General features: G+C 41.7%; 1 protein-coding gene across 1 annotated transcript in view; it reads right to left on the bottom strand.

Annotated features, from left to right (window-relative positions):
- OXCT1 (3-oxoacid CoA-transferase 1) overlaps positions 1 to 14,616 on the bottom strand; it is an 86,128-nt gene extending 71,512 nt beyond the window's left edge. Inside the window, exons 1-3 of the mRNA XM_055790906.1 lie at positions 14,223 to 14,616; positions 11,270 to 11,378; positions 9,791 to 9,881 (exon numbers count right to left, since the gene is read on the bottom strand). Coding sequence (XP_055646881.1) covers positions 9,791 to 9,881; positions 11,270 to 11,378; positions 14,223 to 14,306 — 284 coding nt within the window. The 5' untranslated portion in view covers positions 14,307 to 14,616. The remainder of the gene's footprint in view (positions 1 to 9,790; positions 9,882 to 11,269; positions 11,379 to 14,222) is intronic.
- Positions 14,617 to 27,974: the final 13,358 nt, after the last annotated feature.

The raw sequence follows: 27,974 nt of genomic DNA, 5'->3' as shown, positions 1-27,974 counted from the left end.
AAAAAAATCCAGCAGTGTAAAACTAAAAGAAATGGGAATAGAGTAGAAAGAAGAGTCTTGTGGGCAAAGAAATGGATTTTAAAAAAATGAATAAAAATATATATGCCTGAATTTCCTGTATAGGATTACTCAAAGCAGGATAATCCCTCTCACAAGAAAGCCATCGAACTGCAACCTCTCGTCATAAATGGTAGCAAGGAAATGTAACAGACCAGCCAATATCTGAAGGCAGTTTACTGGGTTTGTAACTAGAGTACTGTGTACCAAAAGTACAGAAGTTGAAAAAACATGTATGGTGCCTTGTAGTGCAAGAACAACCAGGGGCAGTTTGAACTGCATTCAGATTTCCAGCTAAAATAACCCTTTTTCTGTCCACACACATCAGTTTTCATCTCCCACCAAAAACTCATTTTGGGCACTTCAGCCTATTTTACATTTCCTATGTTTTTTCTTATATTTGAATGTCCTAAGCAACATTTCACACAGCTGTGAAAACGCTGCTTTCACTCCTGTTCTCCCCACCCTTTGCAGGTTTAGGGAAATTACTTTCAATATAACATTCTTCATGGTTATTGTTAGTTATTTGTTCTCCCTTTCCAATTTTGTAGCTTTCTTGGTTGTGTTGTTTTAGTGCAAAAGTTTCCTTGAACTTTTCAGCTTAAATTATGTTTATGCTGAAAATGTTACCCCTAAAATATCTGTCTTGTGGGCAATGCCCTTCCTATCAAATAGTAACGATAAAAAGATACTTTACTGGGTTCATGGAAAGAATATATCTTGTATATCTATTTTAAAAGCTGGATTCCATCCTTTAAAGATTTAAACAAGGTAAGTGCAATAAAAATGTGTTGTCCTAGATAGGAAGGAAAAAGGCGTGGTGGAAGTCGATGTAGTTGTTATGTGTGTTGTCAGAAGAGTGAAAGTACACCTTAGTGCTAGACACAGAATTTGTTCTTTTGCCCTCAAAATTGTTAAAAGACTTCTACAAGTTTCATCATTCTGTATTAGCATGAAATCTGAATTAACAGATACAGGAAAAGAGATCTAACTTGGTACTCATCAAGAACATAGATGACCCAAATTCCCCATTCTACGGATGCAGACAAGAAAAATTAAGGAGGTCTGCTTGTTTAGCAATACATTCCTTCCTGTTGTTTTGTCCCTCTCAGACTTACAAAACCTTTCTGTGAAAAGTTTGTGTCTGCCCTTTTTAATTAAAAAAAAAAATAGTATCAGCCAAAGATGACTCCCAGGCAGATCTAGTCAACATATCTCAAGTATACTGGAAGTAGTCAAAGGCAACAGGTTGATGTTGCGCTCCAGATAAACGGTAATTTGCAGCTCTGGGAGCTTCCTCTTTGGTGGCTCAAGCAAAACATTCTACAGCACACAGGGATGAAGAGATTACCAAAGTCTCCAAGCTGATAAAAGCTTCAAACACCAACAAGCCCTGCACAGCCTGATGAAGTAAGGAACAGAAATTTGCATTCTTATGCAGAAAAAAAGGAGACTTGGAAAGTCACACTACTCTGGCAAGACACATAATATGGCTTTTGAGAGTTTTTTGAGTAAAAGGAGATAATTACACTCTGCTCTATCTCTGCCTTGTCAAGATGTTTATAGGTATTTAAGAAAAGTGAGGGTGGTCAGGATAGACTGGCTGCCCTTACTGGGAACACTGGAAGCTGATGGTGAGCTGCATTGACTAGCATGAGAGATTCATTCAACATCTCTTAAAAAGAAGTCTTCCTCTATACTTGTTGTTCAAAGATTCTCCAGGACCTGCACTGCATATTTCTGGGACATCCCACCAAGACCAGAAGTCACTGGTTATGAAAGATTAATATTTGAGTTTTGGAGAATTAAAACACATTGGCCAAAGAAGAGCTAACATGACGTCCTAGCCAATCTTTCTCCCCTTGTAATTTGGGGATTGGAAGGATGGGAGGCTAACTACATCACCCCTGAAGGCTATGGACTGAGAAAGAAAAGCATGTAGTAAGAACTCTGGAGTAAGACTCCACCTCAAGCAGAAGGCAGAGTCTTCTGCAACTTGCTGTTGCTGCAAAGAAGCACATTTACAGTTGGTGCTACTGCTAGATAATGTGTCTTGTAAAGACACTTGCCAGTTTCTGCAGATACATGAGCAGTCTCCCTAGGCATTCAGCAGGTCTGAGTGTTGCACAACTACGCATGAAACTTGTAACAGATGGACCTGTTCCAGAGCTAGAAGTCTTCCCGGCAAGAGGTTAGGAGTGGAGAGGGAAACAATTTCCTCTATCCTTCTCCACTTAAAAGAGGCTTCATCTCATCAACTTTTCAGTCCCCAAAAGGATCTGCCCCAAGTTACATGTAGTTATGTCTCCTGATAGGCCCACACTTTGTAGGGATGTCCAGATATGCTCCCCAACTAAAAGGAATGCATCAATCACTACCTTTTTGGCATGTCTTAGTAACACAGCCTTAAGCTTCTGGGGTCACAAGGATGCCTGACTATGGCATGAAAATTTACCAACATGAAAGAAGGTATGTGGCTGAAGACACCATCTGAGTCCTTAGTGATGTACATTCATAAGTCCGCAAACATAATCATAGAGTATAATTCTAGCAGCACCAAAAAATGATCCTTTATAGCCTTTGTGCAGAAAATAAGTAGATGCCTAATAGATGGTGTTTGCCAGAAGACACCAAACAAAAGTGCAGGCACAAACAAGGGTAAAATAAATGTGGATAATCACCCATATAACAGTTCTTGATGACTCATCTTCCCCAGTCTTCTAGCTGGCTCTTAACAGTGAGACTATGTCCCACAATAATGCCCCATGTGTTACACTGGAAGATTACTAAGGAGCGAGCTCAGATGAAATTCTGTCTTTCCTCCTTTTCTGTCCTCCACTTCCAGCAGGATACATGGAATGAGGGCAACATGAGGAATGGGAGTCAACCAATGAAGAGAAAAACAGATTCAGCTCATAGGAAGGTAAATAAGACAGAGGTATAATGTTTATTTGACCTATTAATACTTGAGACACTGCCTTCGGCCACCTTTTCTCTTTCCTTTTTCCTAGGGTATTTTCTTATCTGTCCTAATGGTAACTGCTTAATGGAAAGCAGAAAAGAGACAGAAGCTCTATGAAGGAAGGTGACTGAGAAAAGAGGAGGAAAAGTATGGGGTGCTCACATATGTTAAGGCAGTCCTGGTCAGGAGAAGGAAGAGGTAGGACAGAAAACAGGGCAGTGGGTCACAGCCCCCAGAAACCACAGAAAGGTGCTGTCTCACCACCTTTTCACCCCACGGCAAAGGACGAAAGAAACTGCACTGAGTCTCCCCGAGCTCAGCAGCCTGAGACTTCTTCCACTTTGAGAGGAGAAAGAAAGAATACAAGGAAGCCCACAGCTGCCAGGAATCACAAAGCCCTACGTGCAGGTTGGCATGACTGAGCCTTAAACTGCCTCTGCTCCTTCTCTGCAGTGTTTGCACTGCACTCTTCTCCCTCTGCTGCTAAAGCTTTCTTGGGCAACCCTGTCCTCCCTGCTCCAATAACTTCATCTCAACAAACTTCAGCCTCACAGCAAAATGGCAGTATTCTATCGCTGTCATTCTCCTCCAGAAACGATGCTCCACTCCTGTAAGAATGAAGGTGCAATCATATAGGCCAAGCCCATCAAAAAGTTGCAAAGGCAGATAGTTTTTGAAAAGGACAAGTGCTGTACATTGCATGGTTACATCAGTAGCAAGGTCTCCTCTTTCCACGTTCCTATTTGCTATGAAATGGCATATTGTGGGGTTTTTAGAACAAATAAAACAATCCTATTCAGAACTTTTATAATTTACCATATTTTTCCTTCACAGTGAAGTTATACGGTATAGACTTCATCTGATAAATCATGAATGTGTCATACTTCAAAAGCCTCCTGGCTGAAAGCTAGGTTTAGCTTTTACTGTCACTTTTCTAAAACCAAGTTGACACAGTTCCTCGACCATGCAGAGTTCTATACCTATTTTGTCTTTCTTTGTAATTACAACCAGGAAGTTGTCACTACAGCTGATTTCTCAGTAGTTCCATGTAGTGCATAGTTTAGTACAATTTGCCCTGCCAAAATCCCAAATAACCTCCAACTAAAATTAGCAAGATGATCTGGTCAGATTTTCAGGGATTTGCAGTTCACACAGTGTCACCAATTTAACAGCTGTAATAAGGCATGTGATTTTTTACTAAGATTTTTTTACTAAGAATGGAGATGAGTAAACTGCTTCAATTAATCAACTTAACACTGAAAATATCTTATATACCTTGCCTCATTATTTTGGCAGCTTGCCACGCATGAGATTTTACCTAATTCCGCTCTTCTCTCTTCCCCAAGAGAAATGAGTCATTGGTGACCTTGTATTTTACTTCTGAAAGTACATTTCATTTGGGATGTTTAAACAATTCCTTATGCATATACAAAAACGACACACAATGTAAGATATTCTGAGCATTACCCTGATCACAACTCTGTGTAATACATGCTTTCTTCCCAGTCCCTTGTGAACTTCTTCAGTTACATTTTAGCTCTCAATCAAGGGATTGTCAAATTCATGCCATTAAAACCACTTGGCACCTTATAATACGTGAATAAACTTCTCACTTTTCCGCAAATTTGGCATGCAACTTCCACCTGACAGTAGCTTTTATATAAGAAATATAAAAATATAAAGCACATAACATATATGTATATATGAAAGTAATAAGGGCGGAATTAAGCCATAGGAGTTACATATGCAAGAAAAACAGGGAGTCTGTGGCAAAAATGGCAGACCCATTCTGGTTTTAACCGAAACATACAATTCAGAGCAGTAACTGAAAAATGAGATAACCTTAAACTTTATCGTATATAACATTTATCAATCCTGCCTTAAATTCAAAGTATTTAGTTGTTAAGAACACAAGAATATCTTTTGTGCTTTAAAACATGGGGTGCAGTAAGTTTACCATTGCATCTGATGCCATAGAGTAGCACCTTACGTGCAGACTTGGCAAATGCAAATAGCCCATTAGGAAAACCAGGATATTACTTTCAACAGAGCTAAGTAACAGTGCACTCATGCATCATGGCCAACAGTTCAAATGTTTATCTCAAAGCTATTTTCTCCTTACTAATGTGTAGCATTCTAACATCGAAGAACTTCAAAAAGAGCACAGAGACTAAAAGTTCAAAAAGCTGGTAATGCCTTTTAAGCAGTCGGTCTGAATCTATGATAATCTGACAGTATGCTGTCAATCTCCGTTCAGATGACCACTCAGGTGATTAGTAATTAAGGTATTAACTGTCACTGCTCAGTTTTTACTGTAAGCAAAACCCTACTGTTCAAGACTATCGCATTCAAAAAAATTGCATATTTAAGTCTCAAAAGCAGACAAAGCCCAGATGGAAGTAGCTTATTTGATACAAGTCAAACCACATGCACAGCTACCACAAGTAATGGACTTCATTTTTAGCAAGCATAAATTCAGCCTATTGAGGTGGCAAGAGATAGAATGAAAATGTTGATCTCAGGTGTTATTATAGCCAAAATCAGTTATCCATTTCATTACCCAAAATTAATTAAAAATAGTAAGTTGGTGCCCATTTCTTAACCTTTCATTTTAAATATTTGGCTATGCTGACAACAACATAGTTTTTGTTGCAACACAGATCTTGAACCCATAGGTCTGACAGCCTGCGTTAGGGAAGTCTTACCATAAGCTAACCTGAAACATCCAAGTCTACTGTAATTTGAAATCAGTAAGCAACAAGATACCACAAAGTCACAAGCAGATGAAAAAACAGCTATGCAGAGATACTGTATACTAATCACAACTATTTGAGAATTTACTGAATCAAGGTTTAAAATAAGGACCTCCTGATGTATATGGAACAAACCAAATATAAACAATAAGGCAGCAAAAATTTAATAAAATGGATTTTAGTAGCTTAATGAGATAGAATCCTCTAAATATAAAGGGCTTATAATAACATAGTCTAAAGGACGCATTTGAAATACAAACAACACAAATATAAGTTACAAGGGAAGGTGTCAGAGGTTGTATTTTAGCAGCACATCCTCCCACCATGATATCTTTCACTTATCTCCCTGGTTCACAAGCTCCAGTTACCCCTGCAGCAAATAGTGCAAATACCAGAGATACTGGATATTTGTACTGCTTCCCTTTCAAACACTTTGCCTTGTTTGGCTTGGCAAAAGAGTAACTACTCTTAAAGGTGCCATTTCACTAGCTAGGACATAGTACGTGCAGTAGCATAATGCACAGTGACAGTAAATTTAGCAGGATGATGTTTCTAACCAGGGTGCCTAAGAGCACCCCAGACACTACTGTACAACCTGTCCTTGGCAAGCCCTTCAAAGGTCAAAACAAGGACTTAACCTGCCAGCAACTACATGATTTGAACAAGGATTTGCAGAAGGAATCTCCTCCGTATTACACTGCAGAACAGAAAAGTGCTGTGTGAACTTGTGAACATCCTACTCCTTTAAAGCTGTTTCTTGACACTGCCAAGCATTTCTAGGCTTTGCTGAACCTTCTTGCCAGCTAAAAGAGAGTTGGGAAGAGGGCTTCAGGACTTCCTAATTACTGCTTCCTCCTAGATATAAGTGAAGCACTGTCTCCACTGCTGCTATTTTAGTTATAAACAGATAGCTCTGTAACACATTTTGTGGTTCACGTGTACTGAAAGACATGTGACTTAATCCATGTGGCTGCACTGTTCTCCCGAGTAGGCTGGCTGCCTAAGTACTTGGCTCCTTCCCTGCACCAATTTTACAGGTTGCCTGCTAACCCACTGCAGGATGAGAAAACCTAACCACAACCAATTACCTCCTGTTCACTGGAAGAGCTGGAGAAAACAGCTGCAGTCAGGAAGATGAAACACAGCAGGTCATTGATTGCAACACAAACACTGCAGCAGCACCAAAGCAAAACACCCTGAATCCTGAGGCATCTTGGAAAGCGGCAAATTATTCATCCCACAAAGCACCTGACATGTCAAGATTACAGAAACAATTCACCTTTTTGCTGCAGGGTATAGGATTGCTGTGCTACTTTAGTTTTAAAATCCATTTCTTAGTATTGCAATACTTGATAGTATCACAATACTTTTTGCATGGTATTAGAAGATGCTTAAATGGTAACAATCACTGTAATGAGTTTGTTAATGACAACATCTGTACTTCAACCTAGCTCCTTACACCCTACCAAACTATAGCAGCTACATTCCATGTAATAGTAATACAATAAATAAAATCAAAATATGAGATTATATTATTAATTTCATTTCAAAATAATTATACTGTTCAACATGAGAGCAAAAGCAGGATTTTGCAAACCAGATTTTATGAAAAGCCTAGATGCCCTTGGGCATTTTCAAATCATCACACTGTTCTGTGAGAAGCTTACTGGACTTCCATGAATGTTCATGGAAAATTAGTTTCAATAAAAAAGAATTAAATTTTGCTTTCCTGCCAGAAACCAAATGTTTCATATCCAAAGAATTTTCAGGGAAGTTGGCAATATTTCAAGCAAAATTAACTCTTAACCTGTAACACCACCAACTACATGTAGAATACAATACAAAATGTTATCTCCTCCATTCTGTTCCACAATGCTGCTCTCTTCACTCTTCCTCACATTCAAACCCTCACCTCCCTCCCAGGAACATTTGTACAATCTCTCTACATATATGTGTGTCATTCAGAAATAAGAGTATGAGGAAAGTAAATGATCTCTAAGTGATTGGTCTCTCCACTCAAAATTATTTCTGTCTTTTTCTCTCTCCTTTTTATTATCCAGCAGAAATTGTTTCCCACAAGAGTCTAAGGAGCTTGCATTTGACTGCGTATGTCAAATACAAATAAAAATCATATCTGTTATCCAATGAATGGGCAATGGCAAGCATGAAGCACTGGAAAAAAATGAAGGTCAACATACTGTGAACTTCAGTCTCAGAAGCCTTATATATATATATATATATATATATATATATATATATACACATATGTAAACTAAACCTGTGTGGTTTTAGTAGCATTTTGGTTTTAACTTACACTAAATACAGCCGGGTTAAAAACAAAACAGACTGGGTAGCAAATCTATGGACAAAGTATATGGGAGCTGTAACGATGCAGCTGAAAACAGCACAAAGCATTATTAGGTAAATCCCATTTAATTCACTTCTTTGGCAAGGCTGAAGGAATTGAAGCAGCAAGGTTTGACATCTATTTTCATTTTGTATGAAGAACAAAGTTCTTTATACACAATCAACCTTCCTGACTCACATAAACTTCTCTTTTATTCTAATGTAGGTACAGAAGAAAAGTCTGCTAGTGACTGTCCCCTCTGCCCCGCACAGCTCTCGTTCTGAAATTGGATAAAGGTTGAGCTTCTGCAGGACAGATGGGAGACTTCCAACCCATGGAAAGGGCTCATAATTGTAAATGTTAATGATGTTCTGTGAAAACAATACAAAATTCTCATTATTATTTCACGACAAATACAGCATTCAAAAGTAAAAATTCACAGAAAATGTGATAACACAGATACTATCATGTGCTGAAAGTAAGCAACATTATCTAAAAAAAACCCACAAACAAACAAAAAAGAACAAACTGGAAAGAATGCTCACACTATCTTCCTGAAAAACTGGGCTGTATAACCTCAGTACATCTAGCTATGAGAAGACTCCTCTTTCACATGACAGTAGAGTTGAGAATAAGCTCCCTAATCAAAGAAGATTTGCTAAAGTAAAATGCCACAAGGAGACATCAGTCTTCCAATATTCTTTAAATCTACATGAACTAGATTACACTGGAATTATTATGTTGCTGAAGGTGACATTTAATAGGATAAGTCACAAGGTTAGGGCCACCTGTAGATGCTAGTCATCCAACAACACTACAAGGAACAGAACACCAGTCTTATTGACCAGGCTACCTTCAAATACAAGTTATTATATCCTGCATGTAAGTATTTTTATTTAATGTCATTTCTATTTTATCAATGCACTTCTATTTTATCAATTCAATTTTTATCAATGCACAACAGAAATGGCTGTGGTTATTCCTCTATATGATGATCGTTAGGTATTGTGGAGTCTACTGCAATTAATAGCTTGTGTAAAAATTAGCCCTAATGAGAAGTTGAGAAATTATATAATATTATAATACTAATTATAATAATTATAATAATGAAAGAATTATCCTCACTGCCAACCCCACATGAATTTCTTAACGGGTAAACACTTTAAAAAGTAAATAAAAAATTTCAAGACCCATTAAAAAGGCTCTCCATTCTTTCATCATAAAAATTCTCCACTGTTGTGTGGTCTGGGGTTTGGGGTTTTTTTTCCAAGTAACAGAATTACAGCAAGATGGTCAGAAAGCACCAAACTGCAGTTAAAAAAAAAAAAAAATCCCTATTTTAAACTTCACACACACGCAATAAAACCACTGATACTACATTTAAAGCATCTAACTCAGAATTTTCAGTTACAGTCAACCAGTTAAATATATATAAATATGCATAACTGCAACTGTTTACACCAGTGACAACTACTCCCGGACAAAGCTGAGTATACGTAGAGTACCATACTTTCTGGGCTTATTCCAAAAATTAGACTTTCAAACAAAGCTGTGTGGTTAATATGAAAACTCTTACTATGAAAAGTAAGACTTTTTCATATATATCAGCCTTTTCACATGAACAGAGTATTTAGTCCGTACTTATTAAACCACCAACATATAAACACCTACCCTGCATTATTACTGACTGCCGTTATTTCCTTCACTCCAGTCTTCAGTAAACCCCCGATGAGGTTTTCAGGAATCCCACACAATCCAAAACCTACATAAAATAAAAGAAAATTTAATATGTAACAAGTGTTTGAAAGAACATAGATTAATCAGAAGTCTGAGAACATGCACTGTTTAATCAAAAATCTTTTCTGAGTAGAACAAGTTCCTTAGTTGGCTAAATAAACCAACACTTCTGGAAGGAGATGTACCCTAGTACTGGAATCTCACAGTCACTAGATGCTTCCCAGTTTGAATGAAAGCCACTTAGCCATCAGGGGTCTGTTCACACACAAATGGCCTTTGGAGAAGAGCTCCAGGACCTTGGCTCTACTGATGTGTGTCCTAATCACTGTGCTCCTTATTCCTCCTTCTACCACACTAACCTTCAGTTTCTTGCTGCTCACAACAATGTCAAACAGGAGAAGCAAGTTCTCCCATACAGCCTAGCCCATAATAAGATGATAAAAATCTGGGAATCTTAATGCTCTCGGGAAGATGTGTAACTAGAAGCCCAGTAACCCAGATCTCCACCGAGGCTGAGGTGCCTCACACTCCTACATATTATGCAAGAACTCAGTATGCCTAAGATGAAATACCATGCCACATTCAAGGCAGCTAAGTCTCAGGCCAGGCTCTAACTGTACAACTACTACTGTTTCCTTCCCAGCCACTTAGCTTCAGACATTTTGTTCCACCAAAAAAAAAAAAAAAATACAATCATTCTTCCTAGAAGGTATTTTACCTCATTATACATATCCAGTGAGGTTTCCCATGCTTTACATTACATTCCTTACTTCTTCATTACAAAAATCACTCACAACATACTAAATAGAGGCATAACTTTTCTTTCAGTAGATTCAATGACATGAAATTGTGAAAATCATCTAGAATATTCAAAAGCTTGAGTCACAGTGAAAGCCAGTATGACACAACTTCTTAACTTCTGGAAACACTACTATAACTCTTTAGTGTAACGTAGATAAGTATTACCTACACTTCCTACAGCCAGAAACAGATTAGGCGATTTGTTCAAGGTCACAGAGACCCAGTGACTAGGCAGGTAACAGAATACAAAGAATGCTGCAATCAGAATAATCCATCACATTTTACTTCTTCACCATCTGAAATATCAGTGCTAACTTGAAAAAGACCAAGTGGATTTTCTGCATTCAAACTGTCACAAGTAAGCCTAACACTTCACTAATGGGGAAAAAATACTCATTATTTTTCTGAGGCTTTTTTCCTGCCCTAGAAACAAACCGGGATTTTCTCCCTGAAGGAGTCTGCCCCTCATTAGCAGGGTAGGAAATCACTTATTTAATATACCCACACAAGCATATGGATTCACTAATTAATATTAAAAGCAACACAGTAAAATGATAAGAAGTATCTCATTAATAGAATGTGATTGCATCCATAAAGAAATTAAATATTTACCGCCAACAAGTATAGTTGCCCCATTGGGTATATCTTTTACAGCTTCAACAGGATCAGTGTAAAATTTGCTGTTGTGATGAGAGCTGGTAGAAAAATAGCATCCAGAAATCTGGAACAACATTAAAAGAAACAAATGAATGAATAAAAAGCATTACACAGTAACTTTATAATGAAGACCAACCCTCTGGCTAGATAAGGGCAGAAATATATATATAAAAAAATAATCACTAATGTAAGCACTAAACATTGCTGGTGAGGGAATGGTTCAAATCTCCAAAACAAAGACTCTGTTGTCTGTCTATCCCCCACATCACCCATATTTTATGACATTCATATGTATTAAGAAGGCTCTAGGCTTTATATGAGTTGCATCAATTTGACAATATCCAAACAGTTTTTAAATTTCCGAATTCTATCCTAAACTGTTGACAAATTGTGACTTACTGTGAACAGATTCAGAAATGCAATTCCTCAGCATGAGTTAGAGCAACCCAAAGGCTGCTCTAACCTATATATTGCTACTTGTAGCTTCAAAGATACCCAGACAGTAAACATAACCAGAAATTACTGAAGCAGAGAGCCAAAACCACCACAGAATTTGACTGGAGGCCAAGGAACAACATGAAGTACAGCACTACGCTGGCAGTACAGTAAGCACGGGCTCCCTTGAATGGAGTGAACATTCCCCCAGATTCCTAACACAGTCTTAGAGTCCTTCGTGTTGTTGAAGAACAGCCCAGAATCAGGGAGCCTCCAACAAACAGATGAAATAGGGAGGGCAAGAGGGTAATCAATACAGTTCCCACACTCAAAATGAAATATCACAGTGCAAAGCCATTACACAGTCACCATCATAACTCATCTATTATATTCTTAGGTCACAGTTACCTTTTTTTTGTTTATTTTTTCCCCTTCTTGAAGTATTTCCCACTAATACTACCATGCAATAATAGTAATCAAGTACTGTCAATGCACCAGGAGCAACTGGCATTTAAGTCACGACATGGACACAGTCTCCACAAATTGATAGGATTTGGAAGTCAAAATACTACCTATGGTGTTTCCATTTCTAATTTGGTAACAGAAGTGAGAAATTTTAAAGTGGGAAAGAGGGAGAAGAATGAATAAATAAATAATAAATAAGTTAATCTACACATGTTTTAAAGACAATAGCCTAATTCTTCCCTAAAAAAAGTTGCCTTTTTTTTTCTTTTTGGCCTTTATTGCCTTTTACTACCAGGGCAATAATTTTTAGCTCACTCTCAAGATAACACAAACTGCCTTCTTTATATAATTAAGGCTGCAAGAGTTTATACTGAATATTAAGAAAAACTTTCTGAATGAAGGCTTATCTCCTTCCCAATGGGAACACTGATGTTCCCCTGCTTTGATGGGCTCAAAAAAAAGAAAAAAAAAAAATCAGTACCTGGGTCATAAGGAACAGTGAGTGCCAGGTGAGAACAGGTAAAAGACCCTTCCCCATGCTCAATTATACCACGACCGTTTCTTCCAGAAACATTTTTTCATCATTATAGTAAGACTGCCAAGAGTGTCCCTTCTGGGCACACTTGGTAGGCAAGCAACAAAATGACTACAGAGTGCTGGCAGGCTTGGGAGCCCTCGTACAACAGGGCTGCAAGCAGGCATGAGGGCCAGGGCCAGAGAGAAGCCAGGCCACTGCCATGTCCCTGTACCCACACACAGGGAAATAAATATTTTAGAGACCACACAGTGCCTTTTCTTTAATCTCCCGGACTACCTGCAACAGTGGGGAACAACAGAGCAGCAGGTACATACACACGCATTCCCAGGTTGGATGCCTCTGATGGGGGGTATCTGCCCTTCTACACCAAATACATTCTCCTCAGTCCCTTTCCCACCCACTCTGCCTTTTGAGCCATGGGCTTTCAGGGAGCAGAGGTGCCAGGGATCACCCACACTCCTCTGCACACCGGGGCAGCAAGCTAAGACCTCAGGAGCTGGCAGCCCAGGCTTAAGAGAGAACGAACAGGAGGACAGCTAGCTCCTAGGATAATCATCAAAATTGAAGTAAATCTTACAGAAGAGCAAAATGCAACTTAACAAAGACTAAAAGAGCTATGATTATTTGTCCATAAGGACACCAGAAAGAGTAAACGTGGGCATGAACAGGAGAGCAGATGAGCTGTTTCAACTAAAACAAGAAAAGCCACAGAAGCAATTCTGGCTGAAGAGATGAAAAATTAAGTTAGCTCTGGTTACACGTGGGCTGGAAACCCACTGGAACAGCCACGTTTGGCAGAAGCTTCGCCCCACGAAGAGCAAAGCAAGCGAGCCAGCTGCACAGCCAACACACGTCGGCCGACAGCCCTACAGGGAGCTGTGCTCACCACCCCGGCCCTCCCTGCGACACCTTGCAGCCCACCCCCCGGGCAGGCCGACGCGGTGACACCAAGATGGAAATACACCGTAACACAACGCAATCGCGCTGCGACTTCAAACGCGGGGGAAATAAAACAGCCCACCACATTACACCCCACAGCCAAACCTCCAGGCCGGTCCCCCAAGCTCACGGCATCCCGACCCGCCGCCGGGGCCGGGCCTACCCCGGGGCCACGCTCTGCCTTCCCCCCGCCGCCCGCCTTCCGCAGCGCCCGCGGGCCTCCGGCGGGCCGAAGCCCTCCCGTTCGCAGAAGACAAAGCCCATCACTTGCCGCGGGGCCACAACACCCTCCCGGGGCTGCGGGCCCCGCGCGCCTCGCCCCCCCGCCGGAGGCGTCCACCCCCAGCGGCGGCGCCCCCTCCGCGGCCGGTACCCAGCCAAGGTCACCGCCGCAGGGGCGGGCGGCGGCGAAGGCCCGGCGGGCAGGGGGCCGCGGAGGGGGCGCGGCCCGCCGGCGGGGCCCGGCCGCTACAGGGGCAGCGCGGGCGAGCGGCGGCCCGGCGCTCCGGCTGCCCCCGCCCCTCGCCCTACCTGAGCCCCGGCGCCCCGCGCCCGCGCGGCGGGACGGAGGATCCGGAGGCTGAGCGGCGGCAGGAGGAATTTGTACGCCGCCATCTTCGCGCTGCGCGGCTCCCGAGGAGGGCGGCGGCGGGGCGGCGGGCCGGGCCGAGGCGGTGGCTGCCGCTGTCCAACGCCGGGCGCGGGAAGCGGGAGCGGGCGGGACGGCGGGGCGCGCGGGCGGGGGCGGGCGAGGGGCTCGGCCCCGACGGCCACTGACGTCGGTCGCGGCCGAGGCGGGGCCGCCGGAGGGACGAGGGGCCGCCCACTGAGGGGAGCCGGCCCGCTCCCCGCCACCGGCGGCGCCCCCCCGGGCGGCGGCCCAGGCCGGGCGGCGGGAGAGCTGTCCAGCCGCCCCGCGGCTGCCGAGCGCAGGGAGACAGGCCCGGGCGCTGTCCCACGGCGGCAGGGCCGGGCCGGGGGAAGCTGCCCGCGCTCCCGGAGGCTCGGGGGGGGCCGAAGCAGCTCGTGCTCCAGCCCTCTGACAGCCCTTTTGCTCTTAGGAACCCTCAGGCCCACGGGCAACAGGCGTGGGCAAACCCACCGCTGCTGCGGTCACTTCAGCTGTAAAGGGCGGGGGGTCCCTGCGTTCCTCCTGACGCTCCACTGCTTCCACAGACGGACAACTCCGATGCACCATCACAGACAGGCATCTCCCCGTGAAGTCAAGGTGGCTTGAATACAATCCTGTCCTATCCTTACAATCCTGTCCTTTGTGACCAAGGACTAACAGCACAGGAGCTACAGGAAGGACAGGGGCTTTGAGTGGGGAAGTTTCCAGTGTGCAGCCCTCGGGGTGAGCCCACTCTGGTAAGCACATGTTCCCTGCAGGGTGCTTGGATGCCATGTTTGGGTGGGAAAATGTTACTAGAATAGATGTATACTTGTTTAAGCAGCCACGTGACGTGAACTGCTGGCATTGCTGCTGCTGCTGCTACAAGGAAAATTCAAAACATGCCTCTGCTGTTACTTACACTTTCTAAAAATACCCCAAATGATCAGTCCATGCCCTAACGATGCCCAATGGAACAGAAGGATTCACAGAAAAATGTGATAAGCTGTTTACATGCAGGAAATGAGAAATTCCCCTCATGCACATGACAGAAGGTCACACTTGCAAGTCCTGCTGCTCCTCGTCTTGCTTCCAGGCTGTCTCCAGGGCAGCTACTGGCCTCACTGTATGTAGCCATTGTGGTATGAATACACAGCAGGATAATTTACAACGAGGAAGCTACGGTTTTAAGAGCATGCTGCCAGTCTCCAAAGCATTTGTGCACACTCAATTTTATTCAGAGCACTGGTCCGTGGCCCCTGCCATGCTGGCCTTTTTTGCATTTTAAAAGCTGGTGGGACCTGCTGTTACAGTTCACATAACAGACAAACCTTGCAGACGCCAGTGAAGCATGGTGGAGACACCACTGGTGTCAGGAAGGTTTCAGGTTTGGTTTTTTTTTACCCCCCTAGGTATTCACCCGTATTTGGCTAGAGAGTTAAGTGTGGGGCATTTCCAGGTGTAAGAAGCTACAAATGACAGGGGCTTAGTGAGGTGAAAAAGTAACAGCACAGCTTGTAGTCTTCCAGGGCTAGGCATCAGCAGAAAAGTTTAACCTTTCTTTCAGTTCCATTTGAATTTGGCATGAAAATTCAGTTATTGAGGCATGAAAATCACATATGGAGCCAGAATAAAAGGGAAAGCTCATTAAACTTTGCAGCAGCTGTAACACACACAGAACACCTAAACTTACCTCCAACATGTTAATAGGCCCCAGTTTTGAAATGAGCGGTTGGTGCTTAAAATACTGAAGTATTTTTCATCTTAATCATTTAAGACCACTTGAAACTCATCTTTGGATAAAGTAGAATTAACCTGATTCCCTTGATACGGGATGGAAAGCCAAAGAAAATTGAAAGATTATTTTATAGCATCTACATCTTCCTGCAAGAATGGAGTACTACAGGGAACACAGATGAAGGAAGGATATAAAACTTAGAAAGCAGACCTAAAGGCATTAGATAACTAGAAATATACTCCAGCTGAGAACATAAAGATAAGGACAAGCTCCTGTGGTATACATTCAATGATTTTAAGATCAACTCAAAGTGTTTACAGGAAATGTGTTTACCTAGGGAAAGGCAAAAGGGCTGCCATCTGCATCACCAGTGGTTACACTAGTAAGCTATGTGAACGTCAATATTCAACTTATTAACAAGGTTCCTGTGAAAGGAAGGTCATTACAAAGAAAAACAGGTATTTACAGGTCTAGTGAAAACTATATATCTTAGAAATCAGCAGGGATTTGGCAAACAAAAGTTCATACATAAGTAAATATAAATACCAAAGGCAAAATTAAATTGGAAAACAACAACCAAAAAAGCCAACAGAAAGTCATCTTCTAGATAGTTATGGAAATGTAAAGCAGATGAGAGAACAACAGAGCCAAGATTTTTAAAGGAAACAACCTGTGGAGCTGTTGAGGAATCCCTTTGCTGACTAGCCCTGGCAACATATTCTCTTCGCAGTCCTAAGCTTAAAATCAAAGGGGATATCAAAATATGAAAGCAACCTGAAACTACATAATAAGGAAGAATCAACAACCCTTTGACAAGAATGGTTCTTTATCCTTAAAGGACCTCTTCAGCAGGCAATAGAAAGTCCACAAATATTTTTGTTACAATGAGTATCATAGCAGAACACAGGAGCTCACCTAATTAAGAAAATAAAAAAAAAACAACTCAATTGGTTAAGGAGGTTGATATCATGGGAAAAAAAATCTCAGGGGATTTTGTTTGTCTCATGCTAGTCCAGTAACGTCTCATTTTTGAGGCAGAATGCCCTGCTTTCATAAAAGCAATACAGAAGTTTCTTTATCATGTCAGACTATCGTATCATTATTACAAGCAACCTTGAAGAACTTAGTAGAAGTCACTGAATATTTTATACTTGGTCAAAAATGGAAAATTCAAGTTACCACAGTAAGTTACTCACTTACTAACCTTGACAGCACTGAGAAACAGCCACTGAAATACCAGCAGTTAAGTCAATTGTTGAGTGGTTGCTTCAGTTCGGTACTACTAAAAATAGAAAACTATAAACTTTCTGACCACTGTAACTGCTGCACCTCAATTCAAAACCACAGTACTTACAAGGTATAATTATACAATACTTAAAACTAAGGTGTCATTTTTGTTTAAATAGAACCACAAAGTCTGTTACTCACATGATCCTTGGCACTTCTATTCATGTTCATATATTGCATGTATAGTAACTGTTATCAACACTGTCTAAATTAGTTTAGTGTAATAACCTTCAACAGTGACAGTCTGTACATCTACTAGTTCTGGAGAAAGGATAAGTGAGTTACCATTCCTTTACAGCAGGACAGAGGGAAAACCAAAATACCTATTCAGCAAGTATTTGCAGATACCAGCTACACAAGTTCCTTATGTTTGTGTCTTGCTATTTATAGAGGCTGGTTTAAATTCTTATTCAGAAAAACCTACTAATCTCCTGCTCCTCCTTTTTGCCAGGATTCTTTTGCTGCCAGGTGACAGAACAGGGAAGTCTTCTACCCTCCACCCCCCACCCCCATCCAAGCTGAAAGAACTGGGTTATTTTACACTCCACACTGATAGTGTTGTAAAAGAGTAAAAGTAAACATAACAAAAGGGGCTATAGAAACAATAAACAGGAATCCTGAGCAGCTGTCACACATTGCAAGTCAGTTCATGTTTGGTAGCACTACTGTAACAGGTTTTTCCAGGTTCTGTAATGCAACGTTACATTAATAAGCTGCACAGGGTACTTTCAAACAAACCTCACAGCAACAGAATGTACTTTACACTCAGAACCTAGGAGGACTTTGCAAAACTACTAGCAAATAAATCTTTTTTTCTTGTATTTGATACACAACTTACAAAAACAAATATAGAGCCTTAAGATGATAATGCAGAACTTTGTTTGCAGACATTGTACACAGTAAATGGATCACACCCACCCACCCCTACCTCACTGCAGCTAGTGCACAGCAGGACTACCAGGCAGCCACCAGAGCTGGAAATGAAGAAAAGCAACACCCACCTGGTGCACAAGTTTTGCCTGTAACTGGTTTCCTCTTTGAAACTTGGACTTTGCCATCCATTTCAGGGGTGTGGAGCTTTATTGGCAAGCACCACTTCTTGGCTACAAGAGTCTAACATGCAAACTCACGCATGCAATTCAAGTCCTTTTAATTATTTTATCATCCACAGCAGCCAGTTCCCTGTGTGCACTACAAAACCAAGTGCAAATCTATTCTCATCTGAATTGTTTTGCCAAATTCTTCTAGTCCATCCAGCTGCTGGAGGAACAGCTGTCTGGAGTTCAGAACAGCTTCCCTCCTACAGTGGGCAGCTCATCAGTGGCTTGGTTAATATTCTCAATGGTCCAAAACTTACATATCTAATAGGAAAAGCAGACAGTCATTTCCTGTGACATTTCATTTCTCAGTCACAATGAAATGAACAGAATTAGTAAGGAAGGTAACTTGACTTTCACATGGGATATATAGCAAAATCTGACTCTGTTGTTAAATTTTTTATAAGGTGATTTAAAATGAATGCCTACCATTCATTCCATCTTTTTAAAAGGCCTCTTAGAATCAGTTAGTCTTAGAATACTGGGTTTCCTTCAGCTGTCTCCTGGGTTTTGTAAGGTATATTTTTCTGATTTTAAACCCAGTTCTACAAATGCACACTCAAATGGAGCTTGGAAGCCTGCTAAGCCTAAGCAGCAGGTTCCCTGCATTTACAAGCACACAGCTGCTTGTTGCAAAGCTCTTGGCCTCTTGCTCTCAATTTCACCAGCTCCAAACATCTAATCAAAGATCCAGATGGTTTGTTTCAGGGGCCAGTTTGAAGCCATACCCTAACAGTTCACTGAAGACTTCCATACTCTGCTTTTGGGGTTCTGCAGAATTTCAGGAAACACAGTAATTTCAGATTGCCATCACTACCATGAAACATCCCAGGTATAAACTGGACTACACCGAGCGCACTGGTGACACCCTCCTGAACTCTCAAACAGAAAGGACTTCAAGGTGTTTTAACACTTGTCTTCTCCCAGCGTCAGTGCCTGTCCTCACTTTAAGACTAGCAGGCCCCAATGAGGCGTTATTTCTGCAGGAAGTTTGGCATAGCATAAATACCCATAGTAATCAGACAGGCTGGGTTGAAAGTAATTACTATAGGAACGACAGAAAGATTCTCAGACTCCCATATAATTTTAAACCACCTTTAGAATGTATAATTCACATGGCTAGATTATTTATCAGAGTGATAAACACGATGAAGGTTGTAATTCATTTAAACTGTTAATAAATTCAAGCAAGCACTTCCAGAATTTTACTTAGCTTTCAAGTTATCCACAACAGGAAGCATAAAATCTGACAACAATCTTGGATTTGCTGTTTACCTCACAGGGTAAAACCTTGATTATCACCACCATGATTTGCTTCTCCAGCAGTTGTGCACCATAGGAGAGGAACTGCCTGTGACAAGAATAGTTCTTCAAAATTAGTATACTACATTTATTTTCTTATGTCTTTGAAAGATAGGGTATTTGGTTGAACATATATGTTCAAGAGGGTACTCTTGGCAGTCACACTCCCAGGTAGCAGACTTCCAGCAAGCCAACCAGAACACTGCAGACACCTCACATCCTACTCCACACAATATACAAGAAATGTGAACTTCTTGCCCTAGCAAGGACAGCACATGCACTTGCATGGTTGAACATTCAGCTGTAGTACAGGAAAAGCGGTGGGAAGTCTTTTAACACAGATGAGCTTCCCAGTCATGTTCATCTGAAAGATAAAATTACATGAGCACAACTTGAAAGGCATCATCATAAAGAGTAGGAAGAATCATAGAATCATAGAAGAAGGGGCAAGAGAGCAGAGCAGCTGTTTAAACTAGTACTCTTCCAAGTGAAACACTTGCCAAACTAAGGCATGACACCTCTGTCTTGCATTCTCAAGTACTTGTTGCTTCTTATCCATCCCATGATCCCTTCAGTAATGTGCGGTTTATTTCTTGAGCAAAACCCCAGAAGAACTGGAAAAGCTTTAATGCTAAGTGCTACATAGATTACTACAATATCCCGATTAGTAGAATTAATTTTGCTATGATCTAAGGGAATTACCTGCATAAAACCTCTTATAGTGGCACAAAACCTCACTAAAAGCTAGGTGAAAGTTCTCTGAGGGTTTGTTACACACTGCAGTTTCAGAAGCTAGTTACAGTCTCAGCTCACAGCCATCCAGATCAGCTTGATGATCTAACTGCAGACTAGGTCTGTGGAAAAAATGGGCAGCATTCAGTCAGGTAAGTGAGCTGATGTCTCACACCAAACCATCACATGACTCTAGGATTAATACAATTAAAAATGGGAACATGCAGTTAAGGTCATGAGTCTGGTAACTTGTTTGACCAAATGACATTACTTCTGCATTGGCCACAAGTCAACTGTAATAGTTGTACCCTAATAGTACATACCTAATAGTAATACCCTAAATTACGTACACATCTATAACAGTTGGAGGCTAGGGTGAAGATGGCTGTAACTAAGTTATACCAGACAGACACATACAGCAGCCCAAAAATTAGATGTTGCAGGCACAAGCATTCTTCTGGATGAAGGTGTCCACAGGTTTCCTTGCCTGTTGCAAGCAAACTGTTTCATGTTTTTTTTTTTAAAAGAAACTAGTTCAGCTCTCCCTTAAGCTGCAAGAAGCAGTTTCTATTTGTCAGTCTCTAATGCTCCCTTATTCTAGGGAGGTCACTTTTCAAGAGAGAAGTTCCAACAGAAAGATCAGTGCATGCCACTTCTACTACTCAAAAATCAAACTGCTAAATCATTTCGTATATTCAGAACCTATTTAAATGCAAAACTAGTACCATGTTGTCCCAGTTGCAGGTTACCACATTATAAGAAAGCAGCTGGTTTATATTTTCTTAGGGCACCACCTGAACTATACACAGAGTAGAAAGCAGGTAGAACAAACAACAGTCATGCAAGGTTAGGCAAACAAAAATGTGACACATCTACAATGTCTGCTAATACTTGGCACTCACATGTCTCTCCAGAATCAATGTATTTTGCATCTATTGAAACAAAGATAAAATCACATTACAGTTCATCCTTATACTCTGATTTCACCTCTGGCATCAACAGTAGAAATATCAAATGCTCTGACTAGGTGTTGTAGTTTAACCCTAGCTGGTAATGAAGTGCCACGCAGCTCACATAATGCTGGTAATTAAGTGCTCACTCACTGCCCCGTCACCCAGAAGCATGGAGGAGGAGAATCAGAGAGGAATGTAAGGTTTGAGGATCGGGATAAAAAGTTTAACAACTGAGACAAAATAAAACCAAAAGCAAAATAAAAATAATAAGAACAGTTGTCATGAAAAGGAGGGAGAAGGGGAGAGGAATGAAATCCAGAGGAAGGGAGGACAGAAAACAAGGGATGCACAACACAGCTGCTCACCACCCGCTGACCGATACCCAGCCAGCCCCTGAGCAATGATCAGCTGGCCTCAGAACCCAACGCCACCCCCTCAGTTTATATACCAAGCATGATGCCCCATGGTATGGAATACCTCTTTGGCTAGTTCAGGTCAGCCCTGCTAGCTGTATACACTCCCAGTTTCTGGTGCCCCTCCAGCCTTGTCACTGGCAGAGCCTGAGAAACTGAAAACTCCTTGACTTAGTGTAAACATTACTAAAATTACTAACATTATTAAAAACATTGGTGTGCTATCTACGTTGTTCTCACATCAGACCCAAAACACAGCATTGCACCAGCTACTAAGAAGAAAGCTAACTCTTTCCCATCTGAAACCGGGACACCAGGTGGGCCACAAAACAGACTGGGAAGCTGGCCCATCCATTCAGTTCACCTCTTCGCTCACTAAATCTCATCAGCTGATGCAAAATGAAACAAGATGGACCTGAGGCAAACGTCAAACATTTTGAGCAAACTTCTATTAGTCAGATCCACAGAAGACAGATATGACTAAATGTCATTAATACAAATAAGTAAAAATAGCAAGTACAGCAAGTATCTTGGATTAATTTTTATTAAGTGCTCCTTAGTTACTAGAGGTACCCCATAACAACGAATCCTCATCTCTTAAGACATTTAAATCACCATAATGCCCACCACACACACAGAAATTCTGATCAAATCCTGAATTCACGCTAACACTTCATAAAATGGAATCTGTCCCTAATTTCTGTAGTTTTGCTTTCATACACTATCAGTTTGTAATTTTCTCAAACAAAAAAACAACAAAGAGAAGTTGCTTCTCATCCTTACTAGCAAAAATGTACCATTACTACTTAATATTTTGCAAATATATCCCTAATTTAAGTAATTTACCAGAGAAAAATACATTTGTGAAATCTATTGTACAGCTGAATAAGCCTATCTTATCTTTCCTAAGTCGACTCACATCTGTTCAGTTATAATTACTGCATTAAATTCAAAGACAGCTGCCTAACACTTAAAGTACCTATAAAAATTTATGAGGATCACACATTATTCATGCTTGCAAAATAAGGGCATAAATTTATTCCTGAAATCATAGTAATTCAGTGTTGTTCTAAGATGCTGTACAAACAGTACTATAATTTCTTGCAGATTCTGCAGGCCTTGAAGCATGCTGCTATAAACTCAAATTAGCCATGTACATCTGTATTAATATCCATTATGTCTTTCCTGTTCGTTTCAAAGACAAATTTTGACCACAGACTCTACCTGTTAGGAATCTGCTAGATAAGGAATAATGTCTGACATCTTTTGAGTCTTGTTTGAGCAGGTCTAATTTAGTCTTTCCATCTTTCTCTTTCCGTTCAATTTTTGCATTACTAACTACTTCCACCTCCACACATACTCTTTTTTTCCTGTTTTGTTTTTTTTTTTAAACTTCTTTTTTAAACATTAAGATCCAGTTCAAACCAAAGCAAGCTGTAAGTAACCCAGTAATCATCACTAGGCTTAGTGACCTCTGGTCAGAGGACCAATTTGCTGAAAGGAAAGCCTCTTTTCTTCCTTCTTTCTTTCTAGAGATCAAAACAGCACACAGTTGGAATGCTGAGGGGTGCCTTCATCGCAGCCTACACCTTCCTCACCAGGGACAGCAGAAAGAAAGCTGCTGATCTCCCCTCTCTGGTGACCAGCAACAGGACATGAGGAAATGGAATGAAGCTGTCAGGGGAAGTTCAGGTTGAACATTAGGGAAAGGTTCTTCACTCAGAGGGTGATCAGTCACTGAAACCAGCTCCCAGGGAAATGGTCAGGACACCAAGGCCATCAGAGTTCAAGGAGCACCCAGAAAAGGGTCTTAGTCATATGGTTCATTTTCAGGTAGCCCTGTGAGGAGGGAGTTGGACTCAATGATCCTGATCGGTCCCTTCCAACTTGAGATATTCTGTGATTCTATGAACATACAGAGTTCACTTGAACCCAACAAAATTTCTCTCTTGGCTGTTTTCTCCAAGAATTAGTATGAGTTCACTATCACCCCACTTAGGTGCCATAGTTCAAGAAAATTTGCAGGACCTGCACAACTTAAAAGCTCTTGAAGCTGCTAATAATGATAGAAGCATATCAATCATTGCTGTGCAAAGCTCCTTTCTCTAGACAATTCTATATTTTCAATTAAAGCTAAAAATATTTTCCTAGTTTGAATAATACTAAATATACAGAGGAACAACACCCTTGTGTTTCAGTATTGTTTCTTTAACTTTCAGAAATATAAGATATCACAGAACTTCTCAAGAAAGGTAGATTATTTATATCCAAGACATGAGTTGTTCTAATATGTTCAATGTTTTCAGGTATTCAGAGATGTCAGGCTAGCCCAGTTTCAGTTATGGACATCAGGATGATTATTAAGTGGATACCACATAGGTACAACTAGTCTGTCCTCTAGCAGCATGCATATTTACCCACACAGATCTCAGGACGAAAAGAGTATGTAGTCTGGAAGAAAAGAAGCAGCAGAATTTACTGTACATCTTTTACATTCACACCATATACACATACATGCACATACACACAGAGACATCTTTATTTATAAACCCAAAATAACAGGAGAACAGTTGTGGCAATGCCATATTCTTGGCTCTGAAGGAGAAAATCATAACAGCTTTCCATTTTCCATCAAATGCAACTGTTTACACACCACACTTTTCCTGTTGTGCTTCCACCAATTTAGGAGCACAGCCTGTCTCTAAACAGCCAACACCTTATGACTTCCCTTATTAGCAACAGTAGCCTTAAAAAGACAAAATGCTAGGTACTGAAAGCTCAGAAATCCCACACAAATCCCTTTACCTGAGATCATTTTACCATACTATAACTATTCCCTAAAGTAACTCTATGGAGTGAAGTGGGGTTTTGTTTCAACAAAATTTATGTTAAGTGTCACCCAGCAAAAGTGTTTCTTGTTTAACATGGAAAATTTTCAGAAAAATACTGAATGCAACTATATCTTTGTATAAAAAAAATAAATCTGACAATTGAAATTTTAAGGTTTCCTAGCCCTGTAAAGAAGTGAGAGGTAGCAAACCCCAAACCAGGCCATTCTCTTTCAAATATCTGGCAGGGATTTTATCTAAATAGGTTGTATTGGGTCTGGCTGAGCCCCACAGCAGACCCCCCAGTGCCGTGCTTGCACTGGTAGCCAGAAAGGTGGTGATAACACACCGCTGTTTTGGCTGCTGCTGAGCAGCGCTGGCACAGCACCCAGCTGCCTGCCCGACCTCCCCCTGCCCCTCTCACCAGTAGGCTGGGGGTGGGCAAGGTCTTGGGAGGGGACACAGCCAGGACAGCTGCCCCAAAGTGACCAAAGGGATATTCCGTCCCATATGGCATCTGCTCAGATATAAAAGCCAAGAGAAAGAAGGAGGAGGTGGGTGTATTTGTTATTTACAACATTTGTTTTCCAAAGCAAACTGCTACATGTACCGAAGCCCTGCTTCTCATGAAGTGGACAAACATTGCCTGCTTGATGGGAAGTAGAAAATGACATATTCTGCTGTTGCTTCGTTGAACTGCTTTTATCTTGATGCACAAGTGTTTTTTCCATCATACTTTCTCCCTGCCCTGCTCTGCTGAAGAGGGGAGCAATAGAACAGCTTGGTGGGCACCTGGCATCCAGCCAAGGTCAATCCACCACACTGGTTCTAAGCAAAAAGAAAGTATAAGGCAGACTGAGGTCACCGTTCTCTCAAATAATGAGGACAGCCAGCCTTTCAGCAGTCTTCAGGCAAAAGCACTTTGCATGGTGCAGGAAGAAGATGAACACAGTAGCTCCATAAACTACAAAATGCAGCTTTGGGGGTTTAGTGCCTCAGGGAATACACCTTGAGGAAGGGATGGACACAGGGCTGTTCAGAGGCCACTCCAGCCAGGAGCGAGGCAGAGCCCATGGGCAGGCAAGCCCTTGCCCGCTGCAGCAAGGAGGCAGCACCGCACCCTGGTGCAGCCCAGCTTCTGTGCCAGGTTCTGCAGTCCCTCAGGTGTTTGCCCAGAAGTCCTGTCAACCCTGTTCCTTGCAGGCCAGTTCCCAACAGGGAGTATGTAGGGTGTAAGATAAGAAAAGCACTTGAAAGCCACAAGATATGTCTTCTGCTCCCTCACACATTTCATGGTAAAATCAGGTTGTGGGGGGGGGAAATAAATAAATAAACAAACTCACTAAAATCTTCCAGGTCCTCTTTTCCTCACAGAAGTGGTCATCATCCCTTTTTAAAACTTTTGTAGCAGCTTCTATTTTACCAGCTTGGTATTAACAGAAACACACCTCTTCCATCTCAGCCACTGATGAGAAAGGTCAAAACCAGATTTCACAGTATATATGAAGACAGTGTGGATAATAATTTCTGGGAAAAAGTCATTGCATACACATCTAGCTTTTCAAAACAGATACAACTAAAGCAAGCTACAGCAGTGCCTGAAGCACAAGAAGAATAAAAGATACCACTGCCTTTATCAAATGAGTCAGCACACAACCATTTTGGGTTTTGTTTTGTTTTGGGTTTTCTTTTTCTTTTTTTATTATTCTTTTACAAGAGTTCCTGAAAACTGAATGACATCTCCTTCACTATTAAGGGCTGACCCACCTGCCCACTTTACTAGTTATGAAGAAAGCAACTAAGAAAGCAACACAGAATCATAGCTGTGTATCGAAGCAGAGAAGTAAAGGCAGGACAAAACAAGCAAAGGAACTTATCAACAGGCAGGCATTCTTCAGTCCCAAAACTGACAATATGAGAAGTGTTGTATTTAGCTTAAAACATGAAGCACCACCTCCTCTCTCTCTCCCAGGTATGATATGTTTAACTACCATAATACATTTGGTATTGTTAACACAGCTGTTCCTTAGATGAAAAATTGTATCTGGCTATGGACTATGCAGGAAAAAAGAACAATATATATACAACCAAAACCCTAGGAGATTTCTTCTAGAAATAAAACCACTTCTGTAAGCAAACACAATTTTGCCTTTTAGGTTTTACTTTTTTATTTAATCTGTTTGGCAACCCTTTCACAAGACAACACAGGCAGCAGCAAAAACATCTATGTCTGTAAGCAGACAGCTTTTCTCTACCTGAAGTACCTCAGTAAATGGCAACTTTTTTTTTTTTTTTAAAAAAAAAGTACTTCGGTGGAATACAGACACTAACAGAATGAACACTTGAAAAGGGGAAAATGTCTTTAGTCATTTATTCCTTTAAAATATTCAAGCTAACGAAGTCCAGATGTGTGAACTCATGACACGTTACTTCAATGGACACTGAGATATTAGCTTTTTCCAGGCAGGTAAAGAGATGGAGAAAGCTAAAGAAGCGATATAGAGGAATACAGAATTCTTGTAACTACACAACATAAAATATTTGATGATTTACTGTGGGGTAGTAGCAAGACTGTTAAAAATAAAACTTACTGCTTTCTCTTCATCACATGGAAGCTATTTAGCGGTTCTGAAGGTCATGAAGGGTGCTATTTAAAGCTGGACAAAAACTTGGAGCAAAAGTCTCACACCTCTTAACCATGCGTATGCAGTTTCAAGGTTTTAACTGCACTTTCACAGTTGTGCCTCTACGTGTTAAGTGATCTGATACTAAATCTAACTAAAAGACCACCAATAAATATGTATTTATTGATATAAAATATGGGGTTCATCTTGAAAAGCCTTGCTGCCTTCCAGTATTGGTTTCCATTCACTTATGGGCAAGACCTGTACAGCAGAGAGGCTGGAGGGCATCGTATGATGGGGGCAACACAGGGACACGCCAAGGACTCTCGCTGGGGACCCTGGCAGACCTGCGGAAGCCATAGACGCCTGCTACACAACAGCTTTAATCCCTCATAAAAATTAAACCGAAGTTTCACCGCCTGTCCGCTCCGCCTGGGGCAGCACCGGGGGGGCTGAGGTACCGCGGGGGGCTGAGGTGCCGCGGGCCCCTCGCTGCCTCGGCCCGCAGGCACAGCCCGGCCGGCAGGTGGCGGCAGCGGCGCCACCAGGGACCCGCCCCGCCCCGCGCGCCCCGCCCCGCGCGCCCCGCCGGCAGCCGGCCGCCCCCCGGCCCGCCCCGGCCAGGCGCGGTCCCCCAGCGCCCGCCGCCCTGTCGCTGCTGCGCCTGCGCGCCGCTCGGCCCAGCGCCCTGCGCCGGGG

The sequence above is a fragment of the Falco peregrinus genome, chromosome Z, assembly GCF_023634155.1.
Source record: "Falco peregrinus isolate bFalPer1 chromosome Z, bFalPer1.pri, whole genome shotgun sequence".
Lineage (NCBI taxonomy): Eukaryota > Metazoa > Chordata > Aves > Falconiformes > Falconidae > Falco > Falco peregrinus.
This window is presented reverse-complemented; position numbering and strand designations above follow the sequence as displayed.